The sequence below is a fragment of the Macaca nemestrina genome, chromosome 17, assembly GCF_043159975.1.
Source record: "Macaca nemestrina isolate mMacNem1 chromosome 17, mMacNem.hap1, whole genome shotgun sequence".
Classification (NCBI taxonomy): Eukaryota; Metazoa; Chordata; class Mammalia; order Primates; family Cercopithecidae; genus Macaca; species Macaca nemestrina.
In genome coordinates, this window is record NC_092141.1 from 44,491,026 (window position 1) to 44,504,011 (window position 12,986).

At 47.0% G+C, this 12,986-nt stretch overlaps 1 protein-coding gene across 2 annotated transcripts; it reads right to left on the minus strand.

The window, feature by feature from the left end:
• Positions 1–840: 840 nt before the first annotated feature.
• Positions 841–10,877, minus strand: LOC105485118 (lysozyme like 6). Of its 2 annotated transcripts, none has more exons than XM_011747313.2 (5): positions 10,731–10,877; positions 5,523–5,749; positions 4,112–4,270; positions 3,118–3,196; positions 841–1,179 (listed from the first exon to the last, which is right to left on the minus strand). In XM_011747313.2, exons 2-5 carry the CDS (start codon positions 5,659–5,661, stop codon positions 1,110–1,112), a joined length of 447 nt encoding a protein of 148 aa, XP_011745615.1. In that variant the 5' UTR covers positions 5,662–5,749; positions 10,731–10,877; the 3' UTR covers positions 841–1,109. The 2 variants fall into 2 exon arrangements, with proteins under 2 accessions (XP_011745615.1, XP_070938856.1); XM_071082755.1 differs by having other exon boundaries at positions 982–1,179; positions 3,118–3,218; positions 4,125–4,270; positions 10,731–10,869.
• Between the last annotated feature and the right edge of the window lie 2,109 nt (positions 10,878–12,986).

Consider the following 12,986-nt stretch of genomic DNA (forward strand, 5'->3'; position numbering starts at 1 on the left):
CGCACACTTGTAGTCCCAGCTACTTGGGAGGCTGAAGCAGGAGAATTGCTCGAGCCCAGGAGTTGGAGGTTGCAGTGAGCCAAGATCCTGCCATTGCATTCCAGCCTGGGCTATGCAGTGAGACTCTGTCTCAAAAAAAAAAAAAAAAAAAAAAAAAATTAGAAATCTCAGGTTTAATTATTTTTTACATTTTATCACCTGTGAAATACAAAAGTCTGGGAACCACTGAATAGTCAAATCTCTCCTTTTATAGTAGAAACAGTTAAGGCTCAGTGGTAGAGAAATAAGTGGTCCAAGATAAAACCCCAGTTTGGTCAGACACTACTGATGGTAGCTATGTGTAGGACATTCCTTCAACTGTCCCTTTTCTGACTTTGCTTTTTCTTTAAGCATGTTCTACTCCACATCAGCACCCTCCAGGCAAACCAGATCCTGTCCAGAGAAGACTTTTTAAATTGTCTAGATCCTAGCCTATTCTCCCAAAGCACCCCAAAATTATTGGCGTCTGCCACTATTTCTCCATCCCATCACTACTTTCTCCACATCAATACCATACTCTTAGCCCCACCCATTGCCTACTTCTGAGCTTTCTCTTTTACTTCAAAAATTATTCTTTGGAGGAATTACTTGGACGCTGATACTGTTTCAAAGCAACAATTACGAATTTTATTATACATTTAATTATCTATTGTAATGTTTGTGGATGTTTCTGCGTCTCCACCTAGATTATGAACACCTAAAGAGCAACAGTTGTGTTTTGTCTTCCTTCTAGTACCTAGTACACTCCCACTGTCTCAGGTACTCAAATATACATAGAATAATGAAAAAATGGATGCCTTCTTTGCAGAGTGAGTGCTTCAATAAATATAGAGATTTCTTTATTGTGGTCCTCAGTTTACAAATGACAGACAGGAACCAGGAGACTGGGTCCAGATGGGAGTAAGGAGGAAGCCAAGAAAATAATTTATTCTTGGGGCTCTGGTCAGTTTTAGTTGTAAATGGGAAGGGAAGAAAATAACATGAAGTTGAGGCATAGGAAGAAGAAATGAAGAATTCCTGAGTAAGGACAGGAGTCTTGGAATGACTCCATGGTGCACCCGCACCCTGTTTCATCCCAGTCGGCATCCTGTCAGCCAGTAGGAGAGTGGCCGGCCTGAACAGTGCAACCTCCATTCTACCCTGTGGAGAAAAAAGACATGGTTCTTGCCTCACGCTCAGTGACTCCTCCACACACATGACCCAGTTCTTGGTGAGTCTCGCATGTGGAGCAATGCCCAGAATCCCCTTCATTGTTATCCTTCTGGTCTGTCCTCCACTGTCCCCTCTGACGAATCCTGTAAAACTCTCTCATCTCTGGTGTTTGCCTGCTTCCCTGGATCAACATTTCCACATTTGAAAATCCTCATCTCTCCCTGAAGGGGTGAGTACTGTTTCACAGGGCCGAGACTTACTTATTACAAAAAAAAAAAAAAAAAAAAAAAGTCTCGGGTGCACCCATTCCTTCTCCCTCCAGAAAGGGTCGGCATAATCCTTGCTATCAATTCTTTTCTGTGGTGTTTTGAGTATGCAAGGGATTTGACTCCTTCCACAGTCGCCTATAGAGGCGGCCATTTGTGTTACTTATATATCTAGTTTGAAGCTCAGAAAAGGTGACTATCTGAATGTCCACCGTTGGTGAGCTCCCAGCTTTGTGGGTGTCTGCCTAGCTGATGAGCGCCACATTTTTTTTGTTGTTGTTGTCGTTTTTTGTTTTTTGTTTGTTTGTTTGTTTTTGAGACGGATTCTTGCTCTGCCGCCCAGGCTGGAGTGCAGTGGTGCGATCTCGGCTCACTGCAACCTCTGGCTCCCAGGTTCAAGCGATTCTCCTACCTCAGCCTCCCAAGTAGCTTGCCTTAAGGAGCATGGACACAAAGCAAGGGAAGGGTCCCCAGAGAGATCCCGGCCCACAGGGTGAGTGCCTCATCCCCATATAACATAAAAAGCAGCCTGGGACAGGCGCCCACCACCACGCCTGGCTAATTTTTGTATTTTTTAGTAGAGACAAGGTTTCACCATATTGGCCAGGCTGGTCTCGAACTCTTGACTTTGTGATCCACCCACCTCAGCCTCCCAAAGTGCTAGGATTACAGAAGTGAGCCACCGTGCCCGGCCACCACATTTTTTTTTTTTTTTTTTTTAAACAAGAATCTCACTGTGCCGCCCAGGCTGGAGTGCAGTGGTGTGATCTTGGCTCACTGCAGCCTCAATCTCTCAGGTTCCAGCGATTCTTCTGCCTCAGCCTCCCGAGTAGCTGGGACTACAGGTACACGCCACCATGACCAGCTAATTTTTTGTATTTTTAATAGAGATGGGGTTTCACCATGTTGGCCAGGCTGGTCTCAAACTCCTGACCTCAAGTAATCCACCCGCCTTAGCTTCCCAAAGTGTTGAGATTACAGGTGTGAGCCACCACGCCCGGTCAGCATTTTTAAATTAAAAAAAAAAAAAAAGTCAATTATGGCCATAGGGCCCCCGCAGCAGCCGTAATTGTATTGCTTAACTCCTCCCATCCCTACAGTTGATTGGACCAAGGGGGCACAGTGGTGCAAGTGGAACCAATCAGATTCTGTATCCCAGGAAATTGGACTGGGGCTGAGCCTAGCCAGTCCCTATGGTTGCTTAGGACTTCAGCTCATTAACTTTGCAGCACCCTTTGTCCTTTAGATTGTGGAGCAGAGAAAGTCTGCAGAGAGAGTTGTGAAGCAAATGCACCAAGAGAAGCTGAAACCTGCCATGGAAAGCTTGCTGACAATTTCCAGCCCTGGTTCCATGGTCTTTCTGGGGCCCAGCTGAAGCCCTTGAGTGGGCTCAGTGAGACATCTGGTCCTCTCAGAATAGATTTTCCCCAGCTAGCTCAAGTTGTTTCCTGTTACCGCAACCAGAAGAGTTTTGTTCAATACAATATCATGGAAGAACCAGATCCCAGGTCTTCTAACTCAGAGTTCCAAGCCCAACGCTATCCCACATCTTTCTAGACACTGAAAGGGCGTGCCCGTGAGTCCTTGTCTACCGCCCTTTTCTCTGTCATGCCCTCCTTCGTGGGGCTCTGCCCGCTGAGTCCCACGGTGTCCTCCTCACCAGTTGTTCATCCCCCGTGCTCCGGACACAATCCTTTTTGCACAGTGGATGCCTGCGAGAAGGTTGGGATTGAGCAGATCTGAAAGGAAGGAAGAGAAAACCTGTGAGGGCACAGAAGACAGTCCCTAAGATGGAGGCAGACACCAGCCCTCCCTAGACAGGCTTATGCCACCTCGAGGTTTCCAGCTGAGGCAAAGGCTCTCTCCCAGGGGCCCATTTAGACATCCCTACAATGGCTGCTGGAGGTTGGAGGTGAAAGGGGGTGTGGGCAGAAGGGGCAAGAGGCCTAAGATTTGGGCCCGTTCACTACTATTCTTCCTAACCAGAGTAGATGGTGGTTCACTCAAAGTTTGTGGGAGGTTTCTAGGGAGAGGAAATGCCAAAACACCACAGAGGTATGTCCCACCTAGTGAGTGGGGGTCTTCAGGTGAGGAGCCCAGGGGCATCAGTCAGTGTGCGAAGGCAGCGGTGAGGGGCAGAGTCATGGGCCCTGTCGAGCCTCCTGGATCAGCTCTGAGCTAGGGAATTTGCACTTGGCCTTTGGTCAGATCGTTAGCTGAAGATGGTACTCCGGAATGGTTAAGAGCCTGTCAGGTCTGGCATTCAATGCTGGTTCTCTTTTTGAGCCTCACTTTGCTGTTTTGTAAAGTGGGGATCATAAATGGTTTCTACTGCATGAAAGTTGGATGAAATAAGCTAAGTATGTAAAGTGCTTAGTGTATAATATTCTCTCAATAAACATTGGCTGCTGCAACTGTTCTACTACTACCAGCTGTATACAGAGCCTTTCTGCATCCTATTCAGGGACTCTATAGAATCTCCTAACTGGATGGGCATTAGGGACACTACTCCAGCCCTCTGCTCAGTAAAGGGATTCCCTGATTTTTTGAACCATATCTCTGGGGCCATTCCCAGGCTGTGGGTGGAAAGAAAAGTCTGTGAGCAGAGCCTGGTTTCCACTCTCATCTCTCCCACCCTGGGGCCCTGGCCAGACCTTGACAGTCCACCTGGCAAAGGTTTTCCGAGTGACTCCTATAATCGTTGCACCAGTAGTGGCCGTTGATCTGGAAGAGGCCATAGTCAAAGCTTCCATCTGCGTTTTCATTTATCTTTGATATGTTGAATTTGCTTTCCACAAAAGCCAGGCACAGCCCTTAGAGTAGGGAGAAGGTCAGGATTTAGAGGGGACCAAGCTGAGTGAGAAGGGAGATGGAGAAGAAAGGGAGGCAAGGAATCAGACAAAAGGAACAAGGCCTGGGAGGCAAGGAATCAGACAAAAGGAACAAGGCCTGGGAGGCAAGATAGGACTAGAGGGCTGGAAACCTCCATTGGCTTGCCCTCTCATCCTTTGGTCCATCCACCCACTGATAAGTACAACCATTCATCTGTCCATCTATTCATGTGTCTTGCACTTAGCACCTACTGTGTGCCAAGAACTGTGCAAAGCCCAGTGATGGACATTTCAATTGGGTCAAACACAGATGCTGCCTTCAAGGGGCCTATATTAAAAGCATAAAAATATGTACCTAAGGCTGGGCACAGTGGCTCACGCCTGTAATCCCAGCACTTTGGGAGGCTAAGGTGGGCGGATCACGAAGTCAGGAGATCGAGACCGTCCTGGCTAACATGGTGACACCCCGTCTCTACTAAAAATACAAAAAATTAGCTGGGTATGGTGGTGGGCGCCTGTAGTCCCAGCTACTAGGGAGGATAAGCCAGGAGAACAGCGTGAACCCAGGAGGCAGAGCTTGCAGTGAGCTGAGATTGTGCCACTGCACTCCAGCCTAGGTGACAGAGTGAGACTCCGTCTCAAAAAGAAAAAAAGTACCTAAAAAACCCACAAAGCAAGATAAAAGGACAAGTGTTGCAAGACAGGTGCACACAAATCCTAGGCAAAAGGGAGATATCCCTTCCATGCAGGAGGATAAAGCGTTTGTACTAGCTGTCCCCTCTGCTTGGAGTGTTCTTCCCCCAGACATTTGGGTGACCAGGTCCTTCACTTAATTCGGTGCTGCTCAATGTCACCTTCTCAGAGAGGCCTTCCCTGACTTCCCCATCTAAACAGTGTCACCATCGCTCCCCCTGCTTTATTCTTCTTCATAGCATTGATCACTACCAGGCAGTACTTTATGAGTTTGTTGCTGCTCTCTTCCCCTAGGATGTGAACACTACAAGGGAAGGGAATTTGTTTATCTCTACATCCCCAGCATCTAAAACAGTTCTTCGTACGTAATAAGTGCTTGGATAATAACGTGGATGAATACGGCGTGTTGGAAAAAGCTTTTTGAAGGGGGCTGCTTTTTGAACTTGGCTTTGAAAGATGAACAGGAGAGAAAGAAGCTGGCCATGTAGGACATGACGGGGAGAGAAGGAGAAATGACAGGGGAGGGGCCGATGGCACTCACAGTCACTCAGGGAGTAACCCTCAAACCCATCCAAGTCCTCCAGCTGCAGCACCTGGGCCAAGTCACAGCGACTGATGAGGCTGGCCTGATTTAGGGCAAGAAAGCTGCTGACCAAGTAGATGAATAGCACCTTTGTCATCCTTGGAGGGGAGGAGGTGCAGCTGAGGGCTGACGATTCTTAGGGTCTTGCAGACTTTCTGCTGATCTTCTCTGAGAGCCTGGGGAATCTGGAGAGGGCAGCCAGATTTCCTTACTCACTCACTGCTCCAACCTGTTTCCTATCTCTTTTCTCTCATTTACTATTTTATAGATTTTTTTAATCATGGAAAATTAAACAGTTACAAAAGGAGAGAGAATAGTATCATGAACCTCCATATACCAACTTCTGAGCTTCAACATTAAAAAACCAAGGCCGATCTTTCTTTGTTGTTGTTTGTTTTTCAGTTTTTTATTTTTTAGAGATGGGGGTCTCACTATGTTGACCAGGCTGGTCTTGAACTCCTGGCCTCAAGTGATCCTCCCATCTCAGCCTCCCAAAGTGCTGGGATTATAGGTGTGAGCCACCACACCTGGCCAATCTCATTTCATCAATAGGTCCTCTTATATGGGCACCCAGCTATGGGTAGTATTTGGGTATTGGGATGGTGAGTGAGGTTGGCAAAGGAGATTACTGAAGACTATCTTCACCGCATATGTGTGTGTGTATCTGAGGATGTGCTTTTAGAAGGAGGGCCAGGATACTGGGTGCTCATCTCCCCACAACCCCACTCCCTAAGACACATGACACATGATTTTTCCCAGGGGCCATACCCTGCCTGGTACAATTCTTGGTGGGCTGGCTGTAGACATAACCTTCACTTTCACATTGTGTGTGTGTGTGTGGAACAGCAAGGGCCCTAGATTCACACTGCCTGCTTTCAAATCTTGGGCTGTTATGTGATTTTTGGCAACATACTCAACCTTTCTGGGCCTCATTTGTAAAATGAAGATATGCTAATACCTACCTAAAAGGGTTGTTTTGATGATTAAATGAAATAATGCCCAGATCTTGGTTCACATTCCACACAAAAGGGAACCGGGACTCCAGGAAATATGGCTGATTCCCAGGCTGGAGCAGGAAAGGGTTATGAGATATCTGGATTATCTTGCTGTACCAGAAATTTAAAAAGTGCTAAAAATATGGATTGGGGCATGTCAGATTGACACAAGAGCTAGCTCAAAGGGGCACCGATTGGCCAGATCTGGAACTATATGTTTTGGTAATGGCATTATTGAGATATAATTCACGTATCAAACAATTAATTCAGTTAAAGTGTACAATTCAGTGGTTTTCAGTATATTTGCAGAGTTGTACAACTACTATCTCACTTGATTTTAGAATATTTTCATCAATCCAAAACAAAACCCTGTACCCATTTAGCAGTCACTGCCCATCCCCCTCCTCCCAACCTCTGGCAACCACTAATCTACTCTCTGTCTCTATGGATTTGCCTCTTCTGGACATTTCATACACATGGAGTTACATAAAATATGGCATTTTGTATCTGGCTTCTTTCACTTAGCATAATGTTTTCAAGGTTCATTCAGGTTGGAGCACATAATGATACTTCATTCCTTTCTATGGTTGAATAATATTCCATTGTATGAATAGACCATACTTTGTCTATCCATTCATTAGTTGATGAACATTTGGGTTGTTTCTGGTTTTGGCTATCATGAATAATGCTGCTATGAACATTCACATACTAGTTTTTGTGTGGGTATACATTTTTATTTCTTTGGAGTAGAGTTGCTGGGTCATGGGGTAACCCTAGGCTTAAGCTTATCAGACCTACCAGATTTCCAAAGTGGCTGCACCATTTTGCATTCCCATCAGCAGTGTATAAAGATTCCAATTTCTCTACATCCTTACCAACACCTATTATCTGTCTACAAAAGGTTTCTTCATGGATATGAACTGGTATCACCCTGTTGTTTTAATTTCCGTTTCCCAGATGGCTACGGATGTTGATCATCTCTTTTTTTTTTTTTTTGAGACGGAGTCTTGCTCAGTCGCCCAGGCTGGAGTGTGGTGGCGCGATCTCTGCTCACTGCAAGCTCCGCCTCCCGGGTTCACACCATTCTCCTGCCTCAGCCTCCCGAGTAGCTGGGACTACAGGCTCCCGCCACCATGCCCGGCTAATTTTTTTGTATTTTCAGTATAGACGGGGTTTCACCGTGTTAGCCAGGGTGGTCTTGATCTCCTGACCTCGTGATCTGCCCGTCTCGGCCTCCCAAAGTGCTGGGATTACAGGCGTGAGCCACCGCGCCCAGCCGAACATCTTTTTATGTGCTTATCGGCCATTGTATATCTTTGGGAAAATGTCTGTTCAGAACCTTTGCCCAGTTTCAAATTGAGTTGTCTTTTTATTACTGAGTGGGAAGAGTTCTTTATATATTCTGGATACTAGATCAGCATCAGATATATGGCAGATATTTTTTCCCATTCTGTGGGTTGCCTTTCACTTTCTTGGTGGTATTCTTTGAAGCCCTAAAGTTCTTAATTTTGAAGATGTGCAATGTATCTATTTTTCCTTTTGTTGCATGTGCTTTTGGTGTCATATCTAAGAAATCATTGCATAATGGTTTCCAAGGTAATCTGGGACAATTAGACCATCAAAATAAATGACAGTAACAGATTATACATTAATATAATTAATGTATCCATGAGCCCATAATAATAATAAATTGACAAAAAGATACATAGTGTGGAGCTGAAGCAGAGACCCTCTTCCTGACAATAAAAGGCCAACCGATAAATGTGGAGGAAGTCATGGAGTTGAAAAATAATCACCATTTTGCAACCATCATAGATTGGTTTGAGAAAGAATCATCATTGCATGCTAAATCTGAGGTTGTGGGAAGACTGCTGAATAACTGGATATATTATCCATGATCTTATAGGGTCTACCCACAGATTGCTTATTAGTTGCACAGAAAGAAAAAACAAAACAGATACAGTGGAGGATAACCAGACAGTATTTTGAACTTGCAATCAAAATGAACATCTCCAATGAGGGACAGAGGGACATTGTGTGCCTCCAGGTGTGATTCCCAAGGACACATCACTTATGCAGTATTCCATCCAGGGATGCATAGCCTGTATCTAATCCTGAGGAAACATCGAAGCCAAACTCACTGAAAATCTGTAAGATAACTGGCCTGTATTCTTCAAAATGGCCAATGCCATGGAAACTGAAAGACTGGCCAGGCATGGTGGCTCAAGCCTGTAATCCAAGCACTTTGGGGGGCTGAGGTGAGAGGATTGCTTAGGCCAGGAGTTTGAGACCAACCTGGGAAACAGCAAGACCTCATCTCTACACTACAAAGAAGCAATACTTCCAATAAATCTGAAAACCTGCGACTATTTCTGTCACTGGTCTGGTGTGTTTTTCCCCTTAAACTAGGTATATGTTGGTGAGGGGGCAGAAGCCTGAGTTCTTCCATCCGCCGCCTTCCAGTGTCAGGCGGCTTCTGCTTGGACAAGATGGCTATCCTGGTGGGCTTGTTTCTTCTCCGGTCTTGTTATAGGAGGCAGAAAGAAATTACTGGCCGGCGCGGTGGCTCAAGCCTATAATCCCAGCACTTTGGGAGGCCGAGACGAGTGGATCACGAGGTCAGGAGATCAAGACCATCCTGGCTAACCCGGTGAAACCCCGTCTCTACTAAAAAATACAAAAAACTAGCCGGGCGAGGTGGCAGGAGAATGGCGTGAACCCGGGAGGCGGAGCTTGCAGTGAGCTGAGATCCGGCCACTGCGCTCCAGCCCGGGCGACAGAGTGAGACTCAGTCTCAAAAAAAAAAAAAAAAGAAATTACTTAGGTAGACAGGGTAAAGTGAATCCCCAGCAGAAAACTTTCCTTTTAACAAAAAGCAGCTCAAAGATAGCTCCCTTTCTAACCTCACGCAGCTCAAGGAAATAACTTTTCTTCTCACAACAAGCAGCCTGAAAGAGCAAACAGTAAAACAGGTAAGACAGCTCAGGCACAGAAGGATCCGGGAAGTCTCCTGGGTAATCACCAAACTTCACACTTATACAATGGGCACCAGTAAAATAGCGGGCCTTACTAACCACATTCCTTTCTCTGTAGGTGTGCTAAGATAGGGAAGCTAAAAGCAGAATCGAGGGGTATGCCTACAGCTGCAAGATGTATGGGAACAGACACAGAAACTCTTCCTCCCAGATAAGCAAGACAAAGAGACACAGACTAAAAGTTGGCCTATGTGCTCGGGAATGGGGTGAGAGCCTATTAAAAACTCTGCTCTATACAGGTAGCACACCTGGTCCCAACTGAACCATCGGGCCATAGGAGGATAAGACATCCCCTCCTCACAAACGCCTCCTCACTAGCCCATTTAGAAAACCCTGACATTTCCACTACCACCTGGCAACCTGCTCGGGACCTCTGTCTAGGACAGCTGTTCTTTCCTTTTGCCTATTAAACTCCTGCTCCAAACTCACTCTGTGTGCGTGTGTGTCTGTGTCCTTAAATGTGAGACCATGAACCGTGGTATTTACCCCAGACAACAAGGCTGCTTCTGTCTCTTGTTCTAAGACTCATTCCACACCAGCCTGAGCTTGGGGCCATTTTTTTGCTTCTCCCACCTTCCTACCCCCAGAGCTGACAGATTTAGTGAATAATTTTTTTTTTTTTTTTTTTTTTTTTGAGACGAAGTCTTTCTCTGTCGCCCAGGCTGGAGTGCAGTGGCTGGATCTCAGCTCACTGCAAGCTCAGCCTCCTGGGTTCACGCCATTCTCCTGCCTCAGCCTCCCGAGTAGCTGGGACTACAGGCGCCCGCCACCTCGCCCGGCTAGTTTTTTTTTTTTTTGTATTTTTTAGTAGAGACGGCGTTTCACTGTGTTAGCCAGGATGGTCTCGATCTCCTGACCTCGTGATCCGCCCGTCTCGGCCTCCCAAAGTGCTGGGATTACAGGCTTGAGCCACCGCGCCCAGCCAGCGAATAAAATTTACAAGATTCCCTGTTAAATTAGAATTCCAGGCAAACAACAGCCTACTCCACACTGACTCAGGAGGGTCCCTCAGAGATAGACGTCACTGAGCCTCGGGAAGCAGGAAGCTCCATCCCTGCCCATTCAGCCCCTCTCAGGGTCCCCTCAAGGAAGACAGTGGTTCCAGAAGGTATGTTCCCACCCCTTCCACAGCTTACCTCTCTCCCATCCCTCTCTGACTCCAGGTTCCAGCTGGCCCGGGGATTTCTGGGAGGACCTGTAGAAAAAGGCCGTCTACAGTAGGAGCCTCTTCTTCCTCACCACGTATGCTTCAGCCCTGCCCAACTAACAGCTCTCCATGTTCTAAAGAAGGAGGGAGTGCTGGGCCATCCCAGCCTTCTGGAACTCCAGTTCTGTGACGTCATCCATCTCCTGGAAATACACTGGTTTTAACCAGGCAAATTGGCCAAGCGTCAGGCAGAATTAGCAGCTGGGCCTGGGAGGACAGGTGACATCTGTGAGGAAAATGGCCAGGTGGGACAGGGTGGAGAGCACTGGCTGTTTCCTTCCTTTTTGGGAACAGCACCACCTTTGGGGGAGCTCCTTCCCTCATGGGGTTTTAGTGAGGGCTGCCAGTCCTAGGGCCCTGCCCCCCAACATTCCCCAATAAGCATAGGAATGCTTGTGTGCCAGTCACTGTATTTGTAAACGGAAGCGGTGGACCTGCTCAGCTTCCAATAGAAAGCCCGTGTGTGCAGGGCCAGAGGACACAGCCCATCTAAGGCGCTAAGCCTCCATAAAGAGGGAGTGGAATGTGGACAGGATTCCAGCCCCAGGGTACACCCTTTCTGGGACCCAAACACACCCTTCCCCTTCCTTCAATTCTGAGACTCAGTAAATGTCTCTACTTGCAGAACAAGTTTGAGTTGGGTTTCTGTCACTTGCAGCCAAAAGAGCCAGTCACAGTCGGCATCGGGTCAACCATCTGTGAAATGGCGACCTGACACCCTGTCCCTTCCCTGTGAAGGCCACAACATCCCAACACCATTAGTCACCGACGAAGTCCAGGAGAAATTTCTACCAACTGTAGCAAAAGAGACGCAAGGGAGAAAACATTTTGTTACTGACAGTGCACTCTTCCCTCTGAAACAGGGAGGCAGGATCTGACAGAAAAAAAGGACAAGTGGCGGCCGGGCGCGGTGGCTCACGCCTGTAATCCCAGCACTTTGGGAGGCCAAGGCGGGCAGATCACGAGGTCAGGAGATCGAGACCATCCTGACTAACACGGTGAAACCCCGTCTCTACTAAAAAAAAAAAAAAAAAAAAAAAAAAAAAAAAAAAAATTAGTTGGGCGTGGTGGTGGTTGCCTGTAGTCCCAGCTATGCGGGAGGCTGAGGTGGGAGAATGGCGTGAACCCAGGAGGCGGAGCTTGCAGTGAGCAGAGATCGCGCCACTGCACTCCAGCCTGGGCAACAGAGCAAGACTCCGTCTCAAAAAAAAAAAATAAAAAAATAAAAAAATAAAAAGACAAGGGGCTTCTAAGTGGGCAGTGTTGGCCCGTGCCCCTCCAGACTTCTCTTCCCAGCAGGGCAGCAGTGCATGGCACCCTGGGGTAGGAGGCCTGCGGGGGCAGAGGGGAGGCTGAACATGCTGGGGGCACCACTGTATGAGAAACCATTTGTGGCGAAAAATCTACATGGGCCTCAGATGACCTGAATGAATTCGTCTCTGTAGAGTGAGAGTCCTGGGCAGGAGGAAAGGTTTCCATAGCCCAGGACCACATACTTGGAAATTTGGTCTCTGAAAGTTAAGATCTGAGAGAGGATGGTCTTTGTGGCATTCAAAGGGGGTCCAGAGGGACCCTCCACCTCCAGCCCCCTAGCTGTGGCAAACATGAACCCTGAGTGGATTCCCACCCGTTCAAACAACTGGAAAACCCAGGCTGGGGCCCATGAGTCAAGTCAGCTCAGGGCAAGAGGACAGATGGACACCATAGGCCATCTCTCTCAATATTTGCAAGTTATAAATTAAACTAACAGACTGTTAAAGTATTTCCTATCCTCATCCTCTGACAAATATTCCTTTAAAAGGACAAAATTTTAAAATGTGTATGAAGTTATGATTTGAATTTTTTTTTTTTTAAAGAGACAGAGTCTCACTCTGGAGTGATCTCGGCTCACTGCAACCTTTGCCACCTGGGTTCAAGCAATTCTGCCTCAGCCTCCCAAGTAGGTGGGACTACAGGTGCATGCCGCCATGCCTGGCTAATTTTTTTTGTATTTTAGTATAGATGGGGTTTCACCTTGTCGCCCAGGCTGGTCTCAAACTCCTGAGCTCAGGCAATCTGCCTGCCTTGGCCTCCCAAAGTGCTAGGATTACAGGCGTGAGCCACCACGCCCAGCCGATTATGTTATGTTATGTATGTTAAAGTATGTCCTATCCTTATCCTCTGACAAATATGCCTTTAAAAGGAT